The following is a 26100-nucleotide window of genomic DNA, read 5'->3' as shown; positions in this document are numbered from 1 at the left end:
AGACACTACCTTGAAGGCAACCTTCTGGGTTAGAGTTCTTACCGACTATGCATTGTTGTTGAAAATGCAGGCTCTTAAACTCAGTTCTTAGCAGGGTTTAGTGGAAGTCATATACTCAGTCATTCCTAAATTCTCATCTCAGATTCAATTTTAAAACTATTTAAACAGAAAACCCAGTTCCACATTGTTTACAAGACACATGTAATGATTAAGAGTATGGAATGGTTGAAAGTCAAAGAATGGAAAAAGATATACCAGGCAAAAGCTAACCAAAAGAAAGCCAGAAAAGGTCTATTCATATCAGACAAAGAGGACTTTTAAGACAAAAATATTGATATTTATTAGGGATAGAGTGAGTACCTAGATTAAAGGGTCAATTCATCAGGAAATTATAATAGTTCTGAACTTGTAAGCACTTAGTTTGAAGGAATTATAAAGAGATAAAACCATCATCATAGCAAGAAATTTTAATACAATGTCTCTCAATTATGAATAATGAAGCAGACAAAAAAATCAATAAATGAATGGAAGAGCTGAAACATACAATGTAAAAGCCTGATCTGCACCTATAGAGAATACAAATTCATCAAAAAGATAAGTTTTAAGACCCCTATATATTTGGTAATTTAAAAACATACTCATCCATGGGTCAAAGAAAAAATCATAAATGACACATTTTAAAATTCTTAGATTTGAGTGATAATGAAAATATCATAGATTGCAATTTGTTGGATGCATCAAAAGTGGTACTTAAAGGGAAATTTATAGTCTTGAATGCTTGTATTAGAAAAGTGTATGAAATAAGTATCCAATTTAAGTAAGAAGTCAAGAAGCTGTAAAAAGAACAACAAAGTAAACCCAAAAGTAAACTCAGAAGAGAATAATAAAGAACAGAAATCAATAAAATAGAAAACAAAGATATGGTAGACAGGATCAATAAAACCAAAAGTTAGTTCCTTGAAAAAACCAGTAGAACAGGCAAATCTCTGCTGAAATTTACTTATAAACAAAGGAAAGCACAAATAAACATTATTAGGAATAAAAATAACTACATAACTACAAGATTAAAAAGAAGACTGTACAAATGAACAATCTAACCTTACAGCTAAAGGAACTAGAAAAAGAAGAACAAAACCCAAAGTTAATAGAAGGTAAGAAATAATAAAGATCAGAGTAGAAATAAATGAAATAGAGACTAAAAGCAAACAAACAAACAAAAAACAATAGGAAAGATCAGTGAAACTAAGAGCTGGTTCTTCAAAAAGATAAACAAAATTGATAAACCTTTAGCCAAACTCATCAGAACCAAAACAGAAGTTACAAAAACACCACAGACATAAAAAGGGTCATAAAAGATTACTGTGAACAATTATAAACCAATACAATGGACAACCTAGAAGAAATGGATGAATTCCTAGAAACGCTCAATCTCCCAAGACTGAATCAGGAAGAAATAGAAAATATGAACAGACTTATTACCAGTAATGTAACTGAACCAGTAATAATAATTTTTAAAATCCCAATAAACAAAACCATAAAATTCCTAGAAGAAAACATAGGCGGCATGCTCTTTGGCATTGGTCTTAGCAATAATTTTTGGATATGTCTCCTCAGGCAAGGAAAGCAAAAATAAACAAATACATCAGACTAAAAAGCTTTTTGAACAATGAAGGAAACTATCAACAAAACAAAAAGGCAGCCTGCTAAATGGGAGAAGATACTTGCAGATGTTATATCCAATTAGGGGTTAATAGCCAAAATATACAAAGAATCATACAACTCAACATAAAAAAAAAAAACCCTATTAAAAAATGGGCAGAGGGGACTTCCCTGGTGGTCCAGTGGTTGAGACTCCACACTCCCAATGCAGGGGGCCCAGGTTCAATCCCTGATCAGGGAACTAGATCCCACATGCCACAACTAAAGATCCTGCATGCCGCAACTGTGACCTGGCGCAACCAAATAAATTAATTAATTAAAAAAAAAATGGGCAGAGAACCTGAAGAGACATTTTTCCAAAGAAGATATACAGATGGCCAACAGACATGAAAAGATGCTCAACATCACTAATCATCAGGGAAATGCAAATCAAAAACACAATGAGATATCACCTCACACCTGTCAGAATGGCTGTCATCAAAAAGACAACAAATAGGGCTTCCCTGGTGGCGCAGTGGTTAGGAATCTGCCTGCCAACATAGGGGACACGGGTTCAAGCCCTGGTCTGGGAAGATCCCACATGCCACAGAGCAACTAAGCCTGTGCGCCACAACTACTGAGCCCACGTGCCACCACTACCGCAGCCCGCGCGCCTAGAGCCCATGCTTGGCAACGAGAAGCCACCGCAATGAGAAGCCCACACACCGCGACAAAAAGTAGCCCCCGTTCGTTGCAACTAGAGAAAGCCTGTGCGCAGCAATGAAGACCCAACGCAGCCAAAAATAATAAAATAAAATTGTTTAAAAAAAAAAAAAGACAACAAATAAAAAGCACTGGCAAGGATATGGAGAAAAGGGAACTCTTGTGTACTGTTGGTGGTGTTCACTGATAGATGCGTGGATAAAGATGTGGTTGGTATATCTATACAATGGAGTATTATTCAGCCATAAAAAATGAAATCTTGCCATTAGCAACAACATGGATGGATCTGGAGGGTATTATGCTAAATGAAGTGAGTCAGACAGAGAAAGACAAATACTGTATGATCTCACTTATACGTGGAATCTAAAAAAAAACCAAATGGAAACTCCCTGGCAGTCCAGTGGTTAGGGTTCTGAGCTTTCACTGCCGAGGGTGTGGGTTCAGTCCCTGGTCGGGGAACTAAGATCCTGCAAGCTGCGTGGCATGGCAAATAAAAAACAAAAATTACATCAACATAATAAAGGCCATATATGACAAACCCACAGCAAGCATCATACTCAATGGTGAAAAACTGAAAGCATTTCCACTAGGATCAGGAACAAGACAAGGACGTCCACTCTTGCAACTCTTATTCAACATAGTTTTGGAAGTCCTAGCCACAGCAATCAGAGAAGAAAAGAAATAAAGGGAATACAAATTGGAAAAGAAGAAGTAAAACTGTCACTCTTTGCAGATGACATGATACTATACATAGAAAATCCTAAAGATGCCACCAGAACACTACTAGAACTAATCAATGAGTTTGGTAAGGTTGCAGGATACAAAATTAATGAACAGAAATCTCTGGCATTCCTATACACCAACAACGAAATATCAGAAAAAGAAATTAAGGAAACACTCCCATTTACCACTGCAACAAAAAGAATAAAATACCTAGGAATAAACTTGCCTAAGGAGGCGAAACACTTATACTCAGAAAACTATAAAACACTGATGAAAGAAATCAAAGATGACATAAACAGATGGAGAAATATACCATGTTCTTGGATTGGAAGAATCAATATTGTGAAAATGACTATACTACACAAAGCAATCTACAGATTCAATGCAATCCCTTTCAAACTACCAATGGCATTCTTCACAGAATTAGAACAAAAAATCTTAAAATTTGTATGGAAACACAAAAGACCCCGAATAGCCAAAACAATCTTGAGAAAGAAAAACGGAGTTGGAGGAATCAGACTCCCTGACTCCAAACTATACCACAAAGCTACAGTAATCAAGACAGTATGGTACTGGCACAAAAACAGAAATATAGATCAATGGTACAGGATAGAATGCGCAGAGATAAACCCACACACCTATGGGCACCTAATTTACGACAAAGGAGGCAAGAACATACAATGGAGAAAAGACAGCCTCTTCAATAAGTGGTGCTGGGAAAACTGGACAGCTACATGTAAAAGAATGAAATTAGAACACTACTTAACACTCTACATAAAAATAAACTCCAAATGGATTAAAGACTTAAATGTAAGACCAGACACTGTAAAACTTTTAAAGGAAAACATAGGAAAGACACTCTTTGACATAAACCACAAGATCTTTTTTGACCCACCTCCTAGAGGAACAGAAATAAAAACAAAAATAAACAAATGGGACTTAATTAAACTTAAAAAGTTTTGCTTTTAAGCAAAAAGCAAAGGAAACCATAAACAAGACAAAAAGACAACTCTCAGAATGGGAGAAAATATTTGCAAATGAAACAACAGACAAAGGATTAATCTCCAAAATATACAAACAGCTCATAGAGCTCAATATCAAAAGCACAAACAATCCAGTTAAAAAATGGGCAGAAGACCTAAATAGACATTTCACTGAGGAAGACATACAGATGGCCAAGAGGCACATGAAAAGATGCTCTACATCACTAATTATTAGAGCAATGCAAATCAAAACTACAATGAGGTATCACCTCACGCCGGTCAGAACGGCCATTATCAAAAAAGCTAAAAACAATAAATACTGGAAAGGGTGGGGTGAAAAGGGAACCCTCCTACACTGTTGGTGGGAATGTAAATTGATACAACCACTATGCAAAACAGTATGGAGGTTCCTTAAAAAACTTAAAATAGAACTACCATATGACCCAGCAATCCCACTACTGGGCATATACCCTGAGAAAACCATAATTCAGAAAGAGACATGCACCACAGTGTTCATTGCAGCATTATTTACAATAGCCAGGACATGGATCCAACCTAGATGTCCATCAACAGATGAATGGATGAAGAAGATGTGGCACATATATACAATGGAATATTACTCAGCCATACAAAGAAACGAAACTGAGTTATTTGTAGTGAGGTGGATGGACCTAGAGTCTGTCATACAGAGTGAAGTAAGTCAGAAGGAGAAAAACAAATACTGTATGGTAATGCATATATATGGAATCTAAAAAAATGGTACTGATGAACCTAGTTGCAGGGCAGGAATAAAGAGGTAGACATAGAGAATGGACTTGATGACATGGGGTGGGAGGGCGAAGCTGGGGTGAAGTGAGAGTAGCATCGACATATATATGCTACCGAATATAAAATGGTTGGCTGGTGGGAAGCAGCAGCATAGCACAAGGAGATCAGCTTGGTGCTCTGCGACCACCTGGAGGGGTGGAATAGGGAGGATGGGAGGGAGGCTCAAGGGGGAGGGGATATGGGGACATGTATATGCATATGGCTGATTCACTTCGTTGTGCAACAGAAACTAACACGGTATTGTGAAGCAATTATACTCCAATAAAGATCTATTAAAAATTTTAAAAATAAAATAAAAAACAAAACAAATAAAACCAGACAAAAAACAGGCTCATAGATACAGAGAACAAATGGGTGGTTACCAGAGAGAAAGGGGTGGAGAGGGGTACAAAATAGGTGAATGGGATTAAGAGGTACAAAACTCCAGTTATAAAATGAGCCACAGGGATATAACACACACTACAAGGAATATGGCCAATAATATTGTAATAACTCCATATGGGGACAGATGATTAACAGACTTATCGTGATTATTTCATAATGTATGCAAATGCCAAACCACTACGTAGAACACCTGAAGCTTACATAATATTGTACATTATACTTCAATTTAAAAAATTAAAATAATGTTATCTTATAATTCAAAAAAGAAGAAGCCTATACAAATTCATAGAAACAGGGCTTCCCTGGTGGCACAGCGGTTGAGAGTCCGCCTGCCGATGCAGGGGACACGTTCGTGCCCTGGTCCGGGAAGATCCCACATGCCGTGGAGCGGCTGGGCCCGTGAGCCATGGCCGCTGAGCCTGCGCGTCCAGAGCCTGTGTTCCGTACCACAAAAAAAAAGAAAAAAAAAAAATTCGTAGAAACAAAGTAGGACTGTGGTTGCCAGGGCCTGGGGGCAGGGGGAAATGGTGAGTTGTTTGTTTAATGGGTATAGAGTTTCAGTTTTGCAAGATAAAAAGTTTTCGAGATTTGTTGCAAAACACTGTAAATGTAACACAACCATCTTTAAAACAGTACATTTAAAACCAGTTAAATGGTGAATTTTATGTTATGTGTATTTTACCATAATTGAAAATTTTATTAATACAACATTATAAATCAACTATACTTCAATAAAGTTAAAATTAAAAAGACTATAAATCATTTATGTCAAGAAATATGAAACAAAGTAGACCAAATCTTAGAAAAAATAGAACTTACCTAACTTGATTTAAGAAGAAATAAAAAGCCTGAATGGTTCTACATCTATTAAAGAAATTAAATCCATGCCACAGCTAGAGGAAGCCCGCACACCACAAAGTAGAGCCCACGAGCCACAACGAAAGATCTCACGTGCCGCAACGCATGCCGCAACGCATGCTGCAACTAAGCCCCGATGCAGCCAAATAAATAAATAAATAAATATATTTTTTTAAAAAGATGAAATCTTGCCATTTTTGACAACATGGATGGACCTTGGGGGCATTACGCTAAGTGAAATAAGTCAGATGGAAAAAGACAAATACCATATGATTTAATTCATATGTAGAATATTAAAAACAAACTAAAAACAAAATTAAATCCATAATTTGAAATCTTCCCACAAAGGAAATACCAAGTCTAGATAGTGTTCCAGAAGTTTAAGTAGAGATAATTCTAATTTTATAAAAACTCTTTCTGAGAATGCAAATCGCAGGAACACACTCTTAACTCTTTCTATGAGGCCAGTGTAACCTTAACACCAAAATGAGACAAGAATAGGATGAAAAAGGAAAATTAGAAGCCAGTCTCACTCATGAATATAAATGCAACAGTAAAAAAATACAAACAAACCAAATCTAGCAGTATATTAAAAATACTAGACATCATATCCAAGTTGGGCTTATCTCAGCTATGCAAAGGTAGTCTAACAACAGAAGAGAAATCTACATATGTCATTTATTATTGTTGGTAATAGTAAACTTCGGTGCTCTATGTCACATTACTTCTGGCCTCCTCTGACATCCACTGTATTTACAGCACATAATTTCCTGCAAGCTTAGACTCACCTTATGCTCTAGTGTCTCACCTCAAGCTTATATCATGTCGCTTTTTGCGTTTTGCCTCAGGGTCTTCTTCAACGGCTTTAGGAGTCACTTATTTGCCTGCTAGTGTTTCCCAGAAGCATAGAAGAGTTAAGTTCTCTAAGATGAAACCCTTTCATCCCTAAGATGAAACAGGAGCTGGTGGATACATGCTCCAGTCTCCTTCTTTTGGGGAAGGCAATTCTGGGCAGCATCCTGTAGACTTATCAGAGGTCCCCACAGATTTGAACTTCCTTTGCCTACAGCTGCAACAGCAACTATGCATCGTTAATTGGCTTTTTCTCCTTCCCTGTTTCAGTCTCTTTGCTCCTTCACTCCCTGCTTCCTGGCATCACCTCTCAAATAATCTACCCGAACTGAGGTCCTTGTTCCAGGCTGTATTTTTGAAGGAGCCCAAACTAAAAACTTACATTAATAGATTTAAGAAGAAAAAAAAACTATGATCATCTTAGTAGATCTAGAAAAAAAAATGATGATATTCAACATCTTTCATGACAAAAGCTCTTAGCAAACTAGAAGGAAACTTCCTGGATGGCCGGGCCCATGTGGCCCATGGCAGGGAGGCAGCCCCACAACTCTAAGTTGGTTGTGTGGTTGACAGAGCAGGGGAGGGAAGAGAAAGGACAAAAACAGGAAACAACCGCGAAAACCATAGGCCCACAATGGACCGAGAGAGACGCAGACGTGAGCTCCGCAGAGCAGGGACCGTCTGACTGCAGGGAGCTCTGTGTGTCTCCAGCCTCTGGGCTTGAGGGAGGCCGAGGAGGGGTGGGGAGGCCCAGGGAGGGGAAAGGACAAGAACTCAAGTCTTGATTGACAGTCCATCCCAAGCCCTTTCCACTCTGCCACGAGGGAAACGAGGAGGAGCAAGGAATGTGAACTTACCTGTCATCTGCTAAAGGGCGTGGCTGCGACGGGGAAGGAGGGTGGCCAGGGGTCCAGCTTCCAGATGCCGCTTGTGGCAGGGCTGCCACCCGTTCAGCAAGTATAATCAGGCTTTGGCCCAAACTCCCCTCTCAGGAGTCACGTGCTTCCTGTCCCAGCTGTGACTCCAGACTAACCTCGCTTTCAGTCCGTTACCTCTTGTTTTAAACTGTTAAAATATACACCCTGTAAAATTGAACATTTTAACCATCTTTAGTGTCCAGCTCTGTGGCATTAAGTCCACTCACACTGCTGTGTAGCTATCACCACCACCACCCCTCTCCAGAACCACCGTCCCTCACCTTCATTCCAAACTGAAACCCCTCTCTTTTCAGCACTGCCTCCCCCTCCCCCCAGCCCCTGGCAGCCACTGTTCTACTTTCTGTTTCTCAGCTGGACTGCTCTAGGGACCTCACACGAGTGGAATCACACGGTATTTGTCTTTTTGTGACTGGCTTATTTCACTGGGCATGATGTCCTCAAGGCTCATCCATGTCATAGCATGTGTTAGAATTTCCTTCCTCGGGGCTTCCCTGGTGGCGCAGTGGTTAAGAATCTGCCTGCCAGCGCAGGGGACACGGGTTCGAGCCCTGGTCTGGGAAGATCCCACATGCCGCGGAGCAGCTAAGCCCGTGCACCACAACTACTGAGCTTGCGCTCTAGAGCCCGCGAGCCACAACTAATGACGCCTGTGTGCCTAGAGCCCGTGCTCCGCAACAAGAGAAGCCACTGCAATGAGGAGCCCGCACACCGCAACGAACAGTAGCCCCCGCTCATCGCAACTAGAGAAAGCCCGCGTGCAGCAACGAAGACCCAACGCAGCCAAAAATAAATAAATAAATTTATGAAAAAAAATTTCCTTCCTTTTTAAGGCTGAATAACACCACCTTGTACGAATACACTCCATTTTGTTTATCCAGTTATCAGTCAACAGACACGTGGGATGCTTCCTCCTTTTGGCTCTTGTGAATAATTCTGCTGTGATCATGGGTGTACAAACATGCCTTTGAGTCCCTGCTTTGAGGCAACTCAAACTCTTGGAGGCAAATATCCAGAATTGGAATTGCTGGATCATATGGTAGTTCTACGTTGAATGTTTTTTTTTTTTCTTTTGGCTTGCAGGATCTTAGTTCCCCGACCAGGGATTGAACCTGGGCCACGGCAGTGCAAGTGCCAAGTCCTAACCACGGGACCACCAGGGAAGTCCCTCTCCAGTCTCTCTTCTGATGTGTGGTTTCTGCACTCCTGGGAGCCTTTGATGAATGAGACAGTTCCAGGATGAGTTGCCCTCTGAACCCCTGCAGGAGGCTTGTCAACATCACAGAGCTGGGTCTTCCTTGTATTTGACGTGCCCTGCCACCAAAAACATCTTCTTAACAACCAAGAACTATCGTGTTCTCAGATCTTTTCACACCGGCCACCTCGCCTAGCAATTTACAAACCTACCCTGGCAGAGTAGCTTCGTACCAATAGGCAAAAAGTATCAAAGCTGGGAGCACAGGTGGGTGCTGGGCTCACCCACAAGCAGAGGTCTTGCTCCCACAGCTCCACCCCTCATAACTACCACTGAAACTCCCGGCTCAGCAAAAACACAAATTAGATCACGTCAGAGACCAACAGGACAGTCGAGGCCACGAACGCTGAAGGTCTGCTGGCTTTGAAGTGACGCCTCTTGGTACGTTTGTGCCTTGATTTCTTCATGGAAGTTCTTTTGAAATATTCCTGTCATACTGCTGGTCAAACAAAGCCAACGTAGAACGCTGGGTGGGGACGTCATGGCAAGGCTTTGAGGGGCCCTTGTGACTTTACAGTTTGGATAGCATCTGTCGTAGATACAAATTAGGGTGCGTGTCTCATTCATCTTTTCCCCTGGAGTTATGTCTGGACTTATCTTTTTTTCAGGGGAAGCCCTCCTTTCTCTATTTTTGACAGGTTTTCTGGGGCACTTCTGTCTTCCTACTTCATCCCACCTTCCTGGTCAAATGATTTCCGAGGTTGGCATAATGGTACCCAACCTTCAGGTCTTCCCTTGATTTCGTTTTGTTTTTTTGCGGTACCCGGGCCTCTCACTGCTGTGGCCTCTCCCGTTGCGGAGCACAGGCTCCGGACGCGCAGACTCAGAGGCCATGGCTCACGGGCCCAGCCTCTCCGCGGCACGTAGGATCTTCCCGGACCGGGGCACGAACCCGCGTCCCCTGCATCGGCAGGGGGACTCTAAACCACTGCGCCACCAGGGAAGCCCTGACAACAGCATTTTAATTCTTAGTTGTTGAAAGCCAAACTGCAGAGCAATGAGGAAAATATGAATACAAATGTGTACGTAGTTCACCGCAGATTGCTGTGCCTGACGCACTGCTCCTTCACAATTCAGACTTCGGGGTTTTTTAAATAAAGAAATGAATACATTTTATTAGAACTTGTTATAAATATTTTTATTCTCAGAGCTGAAATGCTAAGCCATTATTTAAATTTTATCTCCATTTTTAAATAAGTTATCTATTCTATACATATTAGTGTATATATGTCAATCCCAATCTCAGACTTTGTTTTGTCAGAGATAGCATCTCGCTGCACTTGGGCACTCCTCGGTCCAGGGGAGTAGAGAGATAACCGCCTGGAAAGAGATTGTGGGTGCTTGAGGCCACGTGGCAGGAGCCCCGACAGAGCCCCCCAGCAGCTCACTTGGCATCACGTCCCATAACCACTAATCAGAGCTGGGTCTGTAATAACCTGGAGCGGGGGGTTGGGGGGAGGCCCGTGAGACCTCCCTGCTGGCTAAGCACATCCTGCCTTTGGAGATGGGGGCACAAAGAGCGAAAGGGCCCAGGAAGTGGGCTTGAGCCTGGACTCCCAGTGGATCTCACTGACCAGTCCCCTGTCCGAGGGCTCTAGACCCAGTAGTCACCATCACCATTTCTGACTCTGCTAAAATACAGGGCACCCAGTTAAATAAAAAATTTCAGATAAGTAATTTTTAGTATGTCTCAAATATTGTACATTGCAAGGGTTACATACTGCGTGTGTACAGACGTACACATGTATACGTATGTATGTGTATATGTTGGTTTCCTAAGCTCTCCAGGTGATTCCAATGTGCACAGTGCTGGGAACCAGCAGTTAGGGTGGAAGAGCAGACAGCTGGGTGAGATCTCACACAGGAACCTGGGGGCGGCACGGAGGTGTGGACCGCTTTGGTATTGGGGATGACAGGGGTTAGAGGGCAGAGGGCACAGAGGGCACACGAGGGGCAGTAGACACCAGCAAACCCCCAACACTCAGTGTGCGGGAGGGAAACACTGGGGGGGGGGGTCCATCTTCAGAAGGGAATGTGTTGTCTTTCATGTTACAAACAGTGTTATACTCCCCCTGGACGCCGAAGCCTGATAGAAGCCGGGCTGTGAAGCCCCCGAAGCTCTTTCCACTAGGGCAGGGTTCCCATTCTTGACAGCAGAGCAGAACCACCTATGCAGCTTTTCGCAGTGCAGCTTCTGGGTCCACCCCAGAACCGTCCAACTATAACCCCATGTGCCCGCTTTAAAAGCTATACAGGGACTTCCCTCGTGGTCCAGTGGTTAAGGCTCTGCGTTTCCAATGCAGGGGGCGTGGGTTCGATCCCTGGTCGGGGAACTGAGATCCCACATGCTGCGTGGTGTAGCAAAAGAAAAAAAAAAAGCTACAGATAGTTCTGCTGCATCATTTGGGCCAGTACCCTCTCCTCAACTCCCCTCTCCTCCTCTACCCATTTTGTGGCTTCTGAGCAAATCACTTTTCACGTCTGTTTATATCCTTCCCCTCTCTGCTAAGTTTCTGGTGCCTTCCCCTTTGAACCACCAAGAACAGGTACAAAAAATGTTAATTAGACTTAAGCTAGTGGCTTGGTTTTATGAGAGACATGTTTCACAGCAAATGTCCTCAAACTTTAGCTTATATCAGCATCACTGCAGGGCCCCAGCCCCAGAGATTTTCTTCCGGGTGAGGCTTGAGAATTTGCATTCCTGACAAGTTCCCAGGTGATGCTGCTGGTTCTGGTCCTGGGACCACACTGTTTTTGTAAGAATGAAAAGGTGTTCTCAATTTAAATAAAGTCAAGGTAATCACAACTACAAGTAGAAACTAGAGATTTGGAGTAGAAATGCTGGCCAGGGCCATGGAAGGCCAGTGCTTCCTAGAGCAGGCCGTAGGCTCACTGGCCTGTAGACTGAATGACGGAGATTGCGGGGTCAGTCTAGCAGAGTGGAGTTACAAGGAACCGTGCATGAATCTCTGCTCAGCCCATGCTGGCTGTGTGACCTTGGGCAAGTTGCTTAACTTCTCTGAGCTTCAGTTTGCTCATCTGTAAAATGGGGTCATTTTTCTTATGTATGCATACTACGCATGGTAATTGAGTAGGCATTCAGCAGCAAGAGATTCAAGTCCAGGCCATTGGGATCTCACAACCAAGCTCTAAGGCCCTCTCGCCCACCTCACAGCCCCCTTCAAAGGCTTTTATAATGATTTACAAAACATTGGGTCAGAGCCTGGCACACGGTGAGCACTCAACCAAGATTGTGGTGGTTGTTACAGCTGGTGCCTGGACACGTACTTTTCTCTGTCCTTATAGGCTATGCTCAAGGACAGCCTAGTACGTGGCTTGACTACAGAGTGTCAGATCCCAAGATCACCCCCATACAGGGAGGGGCCCGACATATGATGTTATGTTATACAGGTTACGTTTAGTCCTCGAGTGAGAAAAGTTTGTGAATATGTATTACTTAGAAACCTACTGGCTCATGAAGGACTTGAGTTGTTTATAAAGCCAGGCCCTCTGGTCTTCTTTTTGGAGCCCAGCGCCCCCGTCATGGGAAGCCACCCTGCAGAGTGGGAAGGAGGAGCCAGTAGCCGTGGCAGGTGACCTGCTGAACTAAGATGCTGGGGTGCCAGGAGGAACAGTGACTGCATATGACGTCAGCTAGTGCCCACAGTGAGCAAGTGTCCTGCCACCCAGTCTAAAATGTCTGACCATTAGATCAGCTGTAAGTGATATTCCTCTACAATCACAGGGAGGTCTGAAATGAGCTGGGATCCTGAGAGAATATTTTTAAAGGGGGTGATCTATGTAGATGCAGCAAGTTTACCCATAAACATCAAACAGCCAAAGAGCTGAGGGAGGGCAAGCCTGAGAGGGTCTCTCATAGTAGGGAGAGAACCTTCTCTCTGGAAAGCATGGATGTCAGGGTAGCCAGCTGCCCTTTTCTTCCTTTAACCGTAACTACAAGGGGGAGAATAAACTGAGATGCTTTACTAGGAACTCAGATGGGAAACTGAACGCTTTCCTTAGGAAATATGCCAAAGACAGGTCCTTGGCTTGTTAGAGAGAGCAAAGGCAAAAATCCAAGAGACATACTCTTGTTTTTTTACTGTGAGGCTGTTTTCTTTTGGGGACTGAGTATTAGCTTAAAAAATATTTGAGTATAGTCAAAGATCACTTTTAAAAAATCAATTACAGGGCTTCCCTGGTGGCGCAGTGGTTGAGAGTCTGCCTGCCCATGCAGGGCACACAGGTTCGTGCCCTGGTCCGGGAAGATCCCACATGACGCGGAGCGGCTGGGCCCGTGAGCCATGGCTGCTGAGCCTGCGCGTCCGGAGCCTGTGCTCCGCAACGGGAGAGGCCACAGCAGTGAGAGGCCCACGTACCGCAAAAAAAACAAAAAAAAAAAGAAAGAAAAATCAATTAGAGCACAGGGAACTATATTTAAAATTTTGTAATAACCTATTAGGGAAAAGAATCTGATAAAGAATATATATGTATATATACATAAATATGTATATATACAAATATATATATATATATATATATATATAACTGAATCACTGATGTACACCTGAAACAAAAAAGATATTGTAAATCAACTATACTTCAATTAAAAAATTTTTAGTTAAAAAAATCAATTAGATATTACCAGGTGTTTATGGTTTTTAACCATTAGAGTATGTGTCCAGGGTCAGGGGTGACAGCCATGGGGTCTGGGCCCAGTGGCAGCAATGGGACCTTGTTGGGCTAGTTCAGGGGCTTGAACCTGGCCTCCCTTTCCCCCAGCTCTGGGTAAGCTCTGCAGCTGTAATGAGGCCACCCAGCCACGGTCAGGTGCTGTCACAACAACAGAGAACCACCTCGGTTCCTCTTGTAAATAAAAGGGCTTCAGGCATTGGTGGGGTCAAGGGCCCAGCAACCTCGTGGGGCTTCTGAGCCACTTCCCATAATGATCCAATCAGAACCGGAGGGTGAGTTAATCCACCCACGTGCAGAGTCCTGGGCCTCCTCAGGTATAAGCTGCTGGGTTCCCACCAGCTCCTGAACTTTCACCCATTTCCAGATCAGTGCTCCCCTTCCCTCAAAGTCTCCCCATTTGCCCCCTGAAATGTGTTTTACTGGAGAGAAATTTGCCCACATCCCACCCCTGCACAGACCCTCCCTTTGTTTTCTTGCCCTGACTGGAGCCGGGCCCCCTGTAAGGATGCCTCTTCCCCAATTCCTCGTATCTCGGGGCTGGGCGGGCATTGGGTACTGGCTGGCCCCACATGGCTTCAGCGTTCTGGAAGCAAGCCCTCCCTCATGTGCCAGTTCTGCATCTCAAGGCCATTTCCCCTACCTGGAGTTCATAGCTGTTCCTCCTACCTGGGGTTCATGGAGGACGTTGGCTCTTCCTGTTTCCCCCTACCTCCCCCACCCCTGACTCCTGCTGTCACCCTGGGCAACCACTGTGTCTACCAGAAGGCCCACCTGAGCACCAACATCTGCTTCGTTCCTCAACTGCAAGTCTTTACCTCCATCCTACCACCCACCCCTTCAGTCACATCTTACTTTGTCACCATGCAATACTGCTTCCCTCCATATTCTTCACCTCCAGAATCTTCTCCGACCACATCCCTGTCTTCCTCCATCAGTCTGGACCCCAAGGCCAACCACTCTCCCATCCACGCCCCCAGTGTCCCCTCTTTGCTCCTGCTGTGCCCATATGGTATCCCCCATCCCCAAACAGACAAGGTTTCCTCTGCAGGCTGCAGCTCTAGCCAAGGTTGCCTCCACCTACAGTTATGCATGAGTGAGATGTAGCTAAGGAGGGCAGATTTACCCAATGGAACCAGAGATAGGCTTCAACTTGGAGACTCAGGGAAGGAGGGTGGAGGTTGGGAGTGACATGTGGGAACTGGATTTAACCAGAAGTTGGTTCATAGAACATTTGACCCTTCCTCCCTACCCCTGATGTAGAGGGGCAGACAGCAGTAGCCAATCCCGAGGCCAACGATGAGAAGATTCTTCTCCAAAGACACTTAAGAACCCCAGAGCAAAGACCTCTGCAAGCTGGCATTTAAGGGTTCCCATATGGTTACCTAAAAACAGAGCTCATCAGTTGACAAGGTCTACCCACCAACATGGGGCCTCAATCACCTTTTCATGGCCTCATTTTTAAGTGTGTGTAACCTATCAAGGATCACCAGACCTTTAAGAAAATCTGCAACTTGGGAAAGATCAAGATAAACAAAAATGATCTCAAAGGATACAGAGATAATACAGGGAACTGAAAAACACACACAAAAAGTCTATTTGTTTTACTCAAATACTAATTTCCCCGTAAGAAAGGGACAGGGATCAAGAACCCTTGGAGATTAAAAATGATTGCTGAGGGACTTCCCCGGTGGTTAAGAATCCACCTGCCAACGCAGGGGACACGGGTTCGAGCCCTGGTCGGGGAAGATCCCACATGCCGCAGAGCACCTAAGCCCGCATGCCACAACTACTGAGCCCGCATGCCACAACTACTGAGCCCGTGCTCTAGAGCCCACGAGCCACAACTACTGAAGCCCGTGTGCCTAGATCCCGTGCTCTGTAACGAGAAGCCACTGCAATGAGAAGCCCTTGCACTGCAACAAAGAGTAGCCCCCGCTTGCCGCAACTAGAGAAAGCCCGCACACAGCAACAAAGACCCAACGCAGCCAAAAATAAATAAATAAATAGATTAAAACTCTTATTAAAAAAAAAAAAGATGGCTGAGGGATTTCCCTGGTGGTCCAGTGGTTAGGACTCGGTGCTGTCACTGCCGTGGCCCTGGGTTCAATCCCTGGTCGGGGAATGAAGATCCCGCAGTCTGGGGGGTCGTTAAAAAAAAAAAAAAGGATTGTTGAAACTAACAAAAGCGTCACAGAAAACTTGGAAAATTTCCAAGAGGCACAAAAATCAACAAATGGAATATAAGAAATAAAAGATAAGTGACATGGAGGGCTAAACCCAGAGTCCCAACATTCTACTGTTAAAAGTTCCAGAAAATAAAAACAGAGAAAATGGAGGGGAGACGACTGTTTAAAAAATACAGAAGCACGTTTTTCTTAGGGGAAGCACACAAGCCTTTAGGTTAAAAGGGCTCCCCCCGTGCCCCGCACCCAGACTTCAGTGCAGACAAGCATCAGGAGACCGTCGCAAAGGTTTCCACGGATCACACCCTGCTGACACGGCAGGGGGCTGGGGGTGGGTCCTGGGGGGTCCCTGACTGAGGCCTCGGCCTCATTCTTTCAAACCAGGTGAGCCGGCACTCCGCCCCTGCTTCAGTAAGACAACTCACCCCGCCGTGGAACTGGATGACCAGCTACCTCTCAGTCCCCGGCACTGGCTTGTGGAAACCAGGATTTTTTAAAAAAGTATATCCAATATCATTCAAATTGGAACCTTAAAACTGATATATATTCATTTTTAACAGGTGAAAGTCACACCACAGCATTAAAGATGATCATCTTGTGAAACTTCTTTCTATAATAAGCATCACCGGGAGGTTAAAGAATGCAGAGGCCCTGGCTTGTTGAAGCAGGATAGGGCCTGGGCATGTGTATGTTTACCAAGTTCCTCAGACCATGGCTCTGATACCGTCCAAGTTTGAAAACCACCGGCTTACCTAAAAACGTTTGAACAGTTGAAAAACGACACTGGGCTTTGTCAAGATCTGGTTACAGCAAATCCAACATAAGAGGGCTTCCTTTTCAACCAACACTTTCTCCACTCTCTGCCTGCCCTCCCAGCCCCTGTGACAGCCACCAGCCACCTGGAGTGACACACCATAGCTCACAGGCTGCCAGGGGAAGAGCAGCTTTGCTAAGCAACAGCTGTGGTTTTATTGTGCTTTTCCTGTTTCTTCCTTCTGCAGCACGAGAGAAAGAAGGTGGGCTTCTGAGCCTCCCAGAACGGAAGTCAGACCTCAACTCCACACTTCGTGGGGCCGAGGGTAAGTTACCCACCTTCTGACCCTTTGTCCCCCCTTCGCTCCCCCTAAAATTGTTCTGGGTGCTGAGGAGAAGGTATCTCCTCTCCATCTTCACCCTCCACCCCCTCCCTTCCAACCTGGCCATCCCAGCCCCTGGGAAAAGACCACAACAAACCCTGCAGCCTTGTGCCAAGGAAGGGCAGTGGGGGATGCGCTATTCCCTGCCCCACCCACCTCCCCTAGTTGCGTTCAGCCTACATCGCATCAGGTGTTGCCCCAGCACGGTAACCATCCAGGTAAGCCAGTCCAGGTAACCATCAGGGCCAAACATGTTATTTGTTGGTGGGGAAAGTCAGAGCAGCAGGTAGAGAATCCCTCTTCTCCGCGCCCTTGCGTCATCTGAGAGCACCAGCTTTCGATCCTGCTAAAGGCAGACAGTCCAGCATCGGCCTCACATTTCCTGGGCATATGTAGTGGCCTTTTCCCTGGACCTGTACCTACTGTCTGAGTCAGGAGGGCTCAGCTCAGCCGCTGAACCCAGACATTTCTGTGGCCGAGTGCAAGGGTTTCTTGTTTCGCTGATGAGAAGTCTGTTCTGAGTCAGGTGACTCTGTGATTCATGTGGCTTCCGTTTTGTGCCTCCATGATGGCCCATCACTGAGTCGAACGGAGAGTACTGGAGTGTCGTGCTGGCTCTTAAATGGACCAGTGGCCGGAATTAGTCACATGTCCTAAGCTAACTTCAAGGGGAGTCTGGGACTGCTGTCTTCCTGGGTATCCGGAAAGAGGAAAATAAGATCTGATGAAAATATAGCATTATTTCTGTCACTCCAAACACCCCTCCTTCTTTTCTTTTCTTTTTTTTAATTAAAGGCAAAAATTGGAGATAAGGGTACCTTCCCTCTAGGAGAATATCCCGTTAGCGTGTAAAAGGCCTCTGAATGGTATTACAGAGAATAGGGAATCTATTTAATTCAGCATTTCCTGAACTTATTTGGTCATTGAGCCCTTTTTTTCTAAGTTTAATCTCCGTTGGAACTAGTATTCTAAGCTACAAGCTTTGGGAAATTGTCCTCGATGCGTCAGCTGTGGCCCTTGGTTCTCTCACCTGGTACCAGCCACCTCTCGGTGCACCTCGTCTGGAGCAGGGGACGCCCCTGGAGAATCCTGGAGCATGGCTACCCCACCCCACCCCACCCCATCGTGAACAGTTCTTTCTGGGCGCTTCCCCTCCCCACTTCCTGTGATTCACATCCACTGTGCAGCCCTTTTCCAGGAACTCATAAAAGGGAGGGGTGGGCCTCAGGCACAGATGCTTATTTGGAAGAGACCCGAGTTCAACCTCTGACCCAAAGAAGAATTCCCCTCGTCTGTTCAGGGTGAGGCCCTTCCCCTCTGTCGGATTCCTCCACTCGCTCACTTGCAATCCTCCTTTGGCCCTGCTGGGCGGCTCAAGCTGTTAGGCAGCTCTCTCTCCGGGAGCCGGGATCTGCTGTCGGGGACCCTGCTCCCCCTCTTCCAGCTCAGACTCCCTGGAGCAAGACAACAAAGCCTGCTCATCACACGACAGACATCCGAGCGCCCACCAGCTGCCCCCACGTCTCTCTCGGCCAAACTCCTGTGTCTTCAAATGTCTGTGAGAGGGACTTCCCTGTCGGTCCAGAGGTTAAGACTTCGCCTTCCAATGCAGGGGGTGCGGGTTCGATTACTGGTAGGGGAACTAAGCTCCCACATGCCTCGGGGCCAAAAAACAAAAACATTTAAAAAAACAAAAAACAAACAGAAGCAATACTCTTAACAAATTCAATAAAGACTTGAAAATGGTCCACGTCAAAAAAATCTTTAAAAAAAAAAAAGTCCGCAACAGTTTCCAGGCCCCTCACGGCCTGCCCTCCACCCCCAGCCCCATCATCAATGGCAAGGTCTGACGCATTTCCCATCACCTTTCTTTGGGCTCAGCATTCCGGTTTCCCGATATCTTCTGGACTCCTAACTGGGTCATGTATCGTCTTGGTGATTACTCTTTCTAGCTTTGCGTTGCCTGCTAGCAAACTTGCTGTGGCTTCTGTGGCTCTGAGGCGGGCTGGGCAGGGGAAGGTGGATTTGGAGAGGCTCAGGGAGGAGGGGGCAGGGAAGAGTACTTATTGGGCTCACCTGCCAGCCCTCTCAGAGGCCAAGTTTATTTACATAGTTGCTCTCTTGCCCGCCCTGCCCCTCCTGTTTCAGGAAACTTCCCCAGGGAACCTCTGCTGTCTTCCAACATGGTTTCCCAGGGGCTGCCATGGTCTCACCAGCCCTGCTCCTCTGCCCACAATTCATTGGCCCAGACACGGGCTCATGACCTGATTTATGGCCTTGGCGAAGGGTCTAGGCAGCCTCTCACCAAAGTGAAGGATGTTAAATGTTCTTTGTTTTGATGATATTAAACCGCATGAGCCGTTTGTAAATTTTGGAGACTAATCCCTTGTCGGTCGCATCATTTTCAAGTATTTTCTCCCAATCTGTGGGTTGTCTTTTCGTTTTGTTTATGGTTTCCTTTGCTGTGCAAAAGCTTTTCAGTTTCATTAGGTCCCATCTGTTTATTTTTGTTTTTATCTAGTATCTCCCAGAGTAATGGACTGAAAAAGATCTTGCTGTGATTTATGTCAGGGAGTGTTCTGCCCATGTTTTCCTCTGTGAGTTTTACAGTATCTGGCCTTACATTTAGGTCTTCAATCCATTTTGAGCTTGTTTTTTGTGTATGGTGTTAAAGAATGCTCTAATTTCATTTAAATGTTCTTGATCTTGGGGAAATACTGGTCTGCAGGGAGAAGAGAGTGAGGCCCACCAGCCACTGGGGCACAGACGCCCCAGTGCAGTGCCCAGCCCTGCGGGAAGGGCAAGCAGGCTGGGCTGTGATGTTGGCTCTTACGGTCTCGTGAAGCTATGGCATGGGTCTAGCACACACGAGAGAGATGGGACAAACATAGAAAGATAGTCAAACAGGTGCATTCACTGATGGAATACAGTTGGGTATATCTGCACATATATTTAATAACAAAAACACTCAGAAAAAAAAATCCTCTTCCCAGCCCTACCCTGACTCAGCATGAAAGCGACACACCCTACCTCAGTGCCCTGAGACTGTGGCCCTGGCCTGACAACCTGCTGGCCTCCCTCCTGAGGGCCCACACCTCTCCCTGTTCTCAGCGGCAGCTGAGGGTGCTACCAGCCAGTCCAGGACACGATCCCAGCCCTGGCTTAACAGCTCTGCGGGGAACCCAAGCAACAGGAAGCAGCCAGCAGGTGCCAACAGGGTCTTGAAGCCCCGCGTGCTCCCTTGGATTTGGCTGCATCCAAGGACCAGTGCTTTGGACAGAGGGTGTGTCCATGGCTCTCAGGTGCACTCCTGGTGCCCACTGGGTGGGGGTGGGGAATGGGGGGATGGGACGCTGGTTGGCAGACCAGAGGGAGCCAGCCTCCACGCAGAGCCTCTGCTACGCTGTCCTGGGGCCGGTGGGCCCTCGGGGTCCTCCTGTGAGCAGCTCCTTCCTGGTGGTGCAAGAGAAAGCAGAGCCTCCTCTGATTTCACCAGAGCGGATGGGGTAAGAGAAGGTGAAAGCATGTTGCCAGGATCCTAAAATCCAACAGACCGGCTGCTGAGCTCATTCCTTGGCGTCTGGGCAGATGTCTTATGTGCTTCTGACACGCACAGGTCGTGGCTTTCCCGTAGCTGTGCTGGCTGAGTTACCTTCCTGGTGTTTTTCCCCTTGTGGATTTCCTGGTCCTATAACCTATTTACACCTGCCCCAAACCCTGCCTCATCAGGAGGCATGTCTGTCCCAACATGGCCACCTTCCGGGAATTCAGCCCAAATCAATACTTTGGGGGACTTCCTGCAGTGTTTCAAGGAAGCTTTGCCCACAGAAACTAAGGAGGACTCTCCAGCCCCCGGACCCTGCCATGAACACCAGCAAGTAAACAAACACACCTCTCCCGTCCATCCTCCCACCCGCTAAGCCCACTGCTCCGGCTCCACCAGCCAGACTCCTACCCAGGAAGACAGCCAAGAACGACCCCTGGTCTGAGAGTGGTGGTCAAGTCTCTAAGAAGATGGAGCTGGCTTCCAAATCTAAAACTACTTTTATTTGTGGTTGGTTCAACATAAGGTGCCATTATCAATCAGCAGAATTATAAAACTGTACGGGAGGTACAAAAATAGGCCGTTTAACTTAGATACCCTCACGTCATCAAGCTTTAAAAATACACATAAAAACTGTACAACCTGGCAGTTTATAAAATACAAAGCTAAAAAGAGGATTTTAGGTTCCACAGAGGATTGTATCACACAATTAACACAGACCCATCCAACAATTAACTGTCCACAGAGAAGACACAATGGCACAGAATTAAAAAAAAAAAAATCACTTAAAAATTAACATTTTTACCCCAACCAAATTATTTATCCTTTAATGACAAAACTACTATAAGGCGTCCATCCTGTGGAAGGATACAGTATAACTTTTCTGTTTCCAGTTTTAAAATGGTCAGGGGTGTTGTCCAAAGCAAATCTGATGTGCTTTAAGCAAGTGCAATTGTCACTGGATACACTTCAGAGTAAAAATTAAATAAATATAAATAGGTTAAATAAATAGGTCATTGCAAAAAGAACACTACCTAAGGTTTGCATCTGAGAATGCTGCAGAGTTGACCGGTAATGCTTTCTAGGTAAGCGGGGACTCCCCCGTCACAGCTTCTGGGACACTGAAAAGGAATACTGTACCCGCCGGACACTCAAGAGCCCGGGGTGAGGCGGGTGGGGTGGGGACTTTGGCTGGAAGTGTTGGTTAAGGCTGCTCTAGGGGGGAGGCTCATCACAGATGCTGTCTTTGTGGTTTTCCAATGAATACAGAGAGGATTTAAGTGCCGATAAAAAAATCAGAACCTGTTACTCGTGGAAATCACTGTTTCATAAAGAAAACCAAGTACAAGGAAGAGTAGACACTTTGGTTTAAAGGATACTGGGTCCAACACTGGAAGGCGGAATTCTGGCTCATCTGTACAGGACACCTGGCAACTTTCTTCCAGGCAAGGCCAACGCGCCAGAGCACAGTTAACTGAAACAACTACTCCGGGATGGTGAAGGGTGGCCAAGGAAAAGAAACACTGGAAAATACGAGCAAGAGGGATTTCAGAAGCTAAATGAGCAGAGAGAAAGCTAAAGAGAATTTAAAGAGGCTCCTTACAGGTGTGCTGTGCTCTGTCTTCCAGCACAGAAGGCTGTGAAAACGGAACCAGCCCACCTTCCTGGAGGACTTCAAGGCTGAGGATCCGATGAACAGAGATGCACAATGAGAACAGTCCCGGGAAATCCAAGCCTGGCCACAGTCTAACTTCAGAGAAGAAAGTGGCCAAGAGGACAAAGCCCTGCAACCCAAAGGCCCCCCCACACCTTCGAGGTCAGATCAACCACCAGTTCATCTCTTTCACCGCGGTGATAAAAACCGCGTTCACACAAAACCTCCCCCAAAGCATCAGGGCAAGCTCTGATAAGGACCCTTCTTCTCCAGTTGGTGGGAAGGAAGCACTTTGCTGGACCCACTAACCTGTGGCTCTTCCACTGAAATACACGTAATGGGTCGGAATAACGTCTCCCTGGGAAGAGCCTATGACGACTCTTGCACTGAGTGAGGGGGAGATGGGAGGGGACCTTTGCATCTGGGATTTTATACATCAGCCACCAGGTGGTTTAGTGACTTATCATGTAACACCAATGATTCCCAAGAGTGCAGACGCTCTGGTGCCCAGTGACAGGTGGAGCTCTCTAAAAATTGAAGTTAAAAGGACTCAATAAGCAACATGAGAATTCTGGCAGGTGTGCCAAAGACAGATTCGATACAAAGGTCAACACAAGATTTAAATAGATTATGGTGTCCTTGGGATCCCTAACAGATGCAAATAAATTCTGTCTTAAAGATGAAGATGGTGTACTTGTAAAAAGTCAAACAGCCTTCAAAGAATCGTACTAAAGATCAAACAGCTCAGCAGTGACAGGACATGCGGCAGGTGCAGAACCCTCTTTTCGAGAAAGGAAGACACCTTCCCGCTGCGCCGAGCACAACAGGAAACCAGAATTCTAGGGACCAGGATGGGATAAACCAGATGGTGCCCACAAGAGACCTTTTCAAGCGGCCTGGAGGACTGACGGGTGACTGGGTTCCCAAAGGTGATGGAGAGAAGATGGACAGAAGGCAATCTGACCCCGGATCTGATGGGTGAAAACCCCAAACACACGCCCTTCCCCACGCCCGCATCTTCTTTGCAGCACTGATATTTACTCACTGCCGTCTATCACTGGCTCATATGAAAGCCAAGGTTTTGCCTATTTTGTTCACCTGTGTCCCTAGCATGCGATATCCTGCCCAGCTCATACAGTAAGTGCTCAAATAAAATACACTGAATAAATGAGTTTGAGAAAGTTGGGTAGTTAAAAACTAGTATTGCAAGCAGAAAAGGAATTTTAAAAAAAGCTGTCCTGGAGGCAAGCTGGGCCAAAATAGAGAGATGACATAAACCCTGGGCTGCTGTGAATGACCTGGCTACTCCCCAGAGAGAACATTCAGCAGCGACCACGAGGCAAGGCAGCTGCCTCGCCAACAGCCCCCCCCGCCACTGCCCCCAACACAGGAAGCTGACGGTCCTTAAAATCGCTCATGGCACCTTCTCCACTTCGTACTGTCTCACCATCAGGCCCGGCGGCAAAGCGACCTGCAGAGCTGCCACAGGACAGCGCGGGTGGGCGCTGGCTCAGGAGCATCAGAGCGGGGAGAAGAAAACCGTCCGGCTGTGTTCCTGAAAAACGGACGGCGTGGTACAAGACACCACGATGCTGACCAAGGATGCCGGGGTTCCCAGGTCTAAATGAGGTAACTGATGAGGTTTAAAGATGTAGGATAATATTAAAAGGAGAAAAGAAAAAAAGTGACATTAGGCATTAGGAAAGGAAGGGAACTGAATTCTCTAAAGGCAGAATGAGCGCTTTTGATGAGTGGCCCTCATTCAAATTCACCACCAGAAAACGTCTTACAAGGAGAAGAAACAGCGATTCTCTGTTCGTTAGTAAAACTAGACAGTAACATTCTTCCTCCTGAGAGGAGTCTCTGGGTTCACTAGGACCGAACTGCAACGATCCATTCCCCTGGCTGGAGAAAGCACACGCAAAACGCTTCCTTACGTGGTACCCTGACTGCATTTAACCTCTAAGGCTCTCGGTAGAGAAAAGACAGAGAAGTTTTTGACTAAAACTAAAGTTAAAAATTATATTAATTTTAGGGGGAAAAAACCCCATGGTATTGACATAATTTAGAGAATATTACTTTCATACATGTATATAGTGTTGCTATAACGTTTTACTCTTCAGCATTAGAGAATGTTCAACATATGAACACTCTTTCTGGAAGGGATGGGACTTTGGGTACCTTACAAAATAGAAGATGTATTCTATATCTTGCATTACTTCCTCACAAGCTTCAAGTTAAGTTCAGCTCACGCTAACGTAGCATTCTACAGTATGATCAAAATATAAAGCTATTAAAATCTGCCAAGAGAAACATAAAAGCCTGCCCGAAAGTGTGTGGTGACCCTGGCCTTGGCCCTCTAACCCCTGGCCCGTCCTGCCAGCCCCAGGGACAGAGCAGCCTCATCACCTACCTGCTGGCCAGGGCTCTCCCCGGGTGGCCATGAGTGTCCCATTTGGCCTGCTCCCCTCTGGTCCCAAAGGCCTGTCCCTGCCTGGGTTGGAGCTGCTTTCCTTCATAGCCAGGGGACTTATCACCTCCTGCCCCCAAATGCTCCTAAACATCCCCAAGCACCCCAGGGCACGACTCCACCAAAGCCCACCATTCAGGTCACCGGTGCCCTGGGCCACAGCTGTCTCAGAACGCAGCATCCTCTTTGTTTCTGAGAGACCCGCAGACACAGACTCACCTTCCAGAGTTCCAGGCTGGCTTCTCCCCACACCGTGTCCCCACCCTCAAGGCTCTCGCCACCCCCGAGGAAACACTGGTTACAGTGACCTGGGAACCTGTGGGCGCGTCTGTGATCAGTGAGGCATCTCCGATCCCTGGGGATGGCGCCCTCTGAAGGTCCTCCTCCTCCTGGGCACCCTCTCCTCCGGAGCCCTGCTTCTAGGGGAGGCTGCACTTAGTGCACCTCGGCCCGGCTGGTCCAAGAGAGAGATGCTCCCGGTCCCAGCACGTAGGCACCACTGAGGGTTCCCTCAGCTCTCTTCCTTAAGGGCCCACACAGTGGCATCTCACAGGAAGTTTTAAAAGAAACGGAAGTCTGAAGCGAGTTCATCCAGGAGAAGGCAGAGGGTGCTGCTCCCCTCTGCCTCTGGGAATGGCCCTCCTTCGCAGCCGTCCCCCGATGGTCAAGCTTTCACGGCCAATGTCTTCCCAGCTCCCTCGTGGGTCGGGAGGGGGGGCGGGGTCACGCCTCCCACTTCCCGGGGTCAGCATCCTCCCCTGCCGGCTGCAGAGCAGGCAGCTCGAGGCACTTGGCTTTGCAGCCTGGTCTCCCTGCTCGGCAGGAGACGCCAGGCTGTGGCTTGTAGAGACCAGGCCCTTGGTCCCAGTGGGGCCGCCGGCACGGAGGCCGCCTGGCTCAGAGGGCGTCTGGAGTCACTGGGGGCCGGGGCTCGGGGGGCTCGTGGTAGTAGGGCTGGAAGGGCCTCTCGCGGCGGCACAGCTCCATGGCACGGTAGGTGTGGGAGAGGAGGTGGGGGAAGCGCGAGGTGAAGTAGCGCACGAAGCCGTTGGGAAGGGGGCCTAGCGTCTCCCGCCCCTCCTCGGGCAGCTCCCGGTAGTGGTGCTTCTGTAGACGGGAGGGGGCGACACAGACCCACGGTCAGCAGAGAGGAGCCCGCGGGACCCGGCAAGACCCCCGCTCAAGAAACACCGACCGTTAGGCCGCGTAAAGGAACCACCCACCAGCTCCTGGCGCCGC

At 46.6% G+C, this 26100-nt stretch overlaps 2 protein-coding genes and 2 non-coding genes across 9 annotated transcripts in view; 1 reads left to right on the top strand and 3 right to left on the bottom strand.

Annotated features, from left to right (window-relative positions):
- Positions 1-25300, bottom strand: part of ICAM2 (intercellular adhesion molecule 2) — a 33806-nt gene extending 8506 nt beyond the window's left edge. Inside the window, exons 1-2 of one of the 6 annotated variants that reach the window (XM_024760703.1) lie at positions 25081-25210; positions 7847-8071 (exon numbers count right to left, since the gene is read on the bottom strand). Coding sequence is in view for 2 of the 6 variants with exons in the window: in XM_024760707.1 (XP_024616475.1) it covers positions 7372-7373 (2 nt within the window). In the remaining 4 variants the exon portion in view is untranslated. Of the gene's footprint in view, positions 1-6925; positions 7299-7371; positions 7768-7846; positions 8072-25080 lie in introns of those variants that run through there. The other 5 variants (XM_024760705.1, XM_024760707.1, XM_024760702.1 and 2 more) reach the window with 5 other exon arrangements.
- TRNAA-UGC (transfer RNA alanine (anticodon UGC)) lies at positions 9016-9087 on the bottom strand. The gene has a single exon. It is a non-coding gene; the product is annotated as a tRNA-Ala (tRNA).
- On the top strand, positions 15924-15996 carry TRNAD-GUC (transfer RNA aspartic acid (anticodon GUC)). The gene has a single exon. It is a non-coding gene; the product is annotated as a tRNA-Asp (tRNA).
- The window catches only part of ERN1 (endoplasmic reticulum to nucleus signaling 1), a 43838-nt gene continuing 37866 nt past the window's right edge, over positions 20129-26100 (bottom strand). The window contains exon 21 of the mRNA XM_024760701.1: positions 20129-25968. Within this exon, the coding sequence (XP_024616469.1) occupies positions 25759-25968 (210 nt within the window). The 3' untranslated portion in view covers positions 20129-25758. The remainder of the gene's footprint in view (positions 25969-26100) is intronic.

The sequence above is a fragment of the Neophocaena asiaeorientalis genome, unplaced genomic scaffold, assembly GCF_003031525.2.
Source record: "Neophocaena asiaeorientalis asiaeorientalis breed wild unplaced genomic scaffold, Neophocaena_asiaeorientalis_V1.1 scaffold30, whole genome shotgun sequence".
Taxonomy (NCBI): Eukaryota; Metazoa; Chordata; class Mammalia; order Artiodactyla; family Phocoenidae; genus Neophocaena; species Neophocaena asiaeorientalis.
This window is presented reverse-complemented; position numbering and strand designations above follow the sequence as displayed.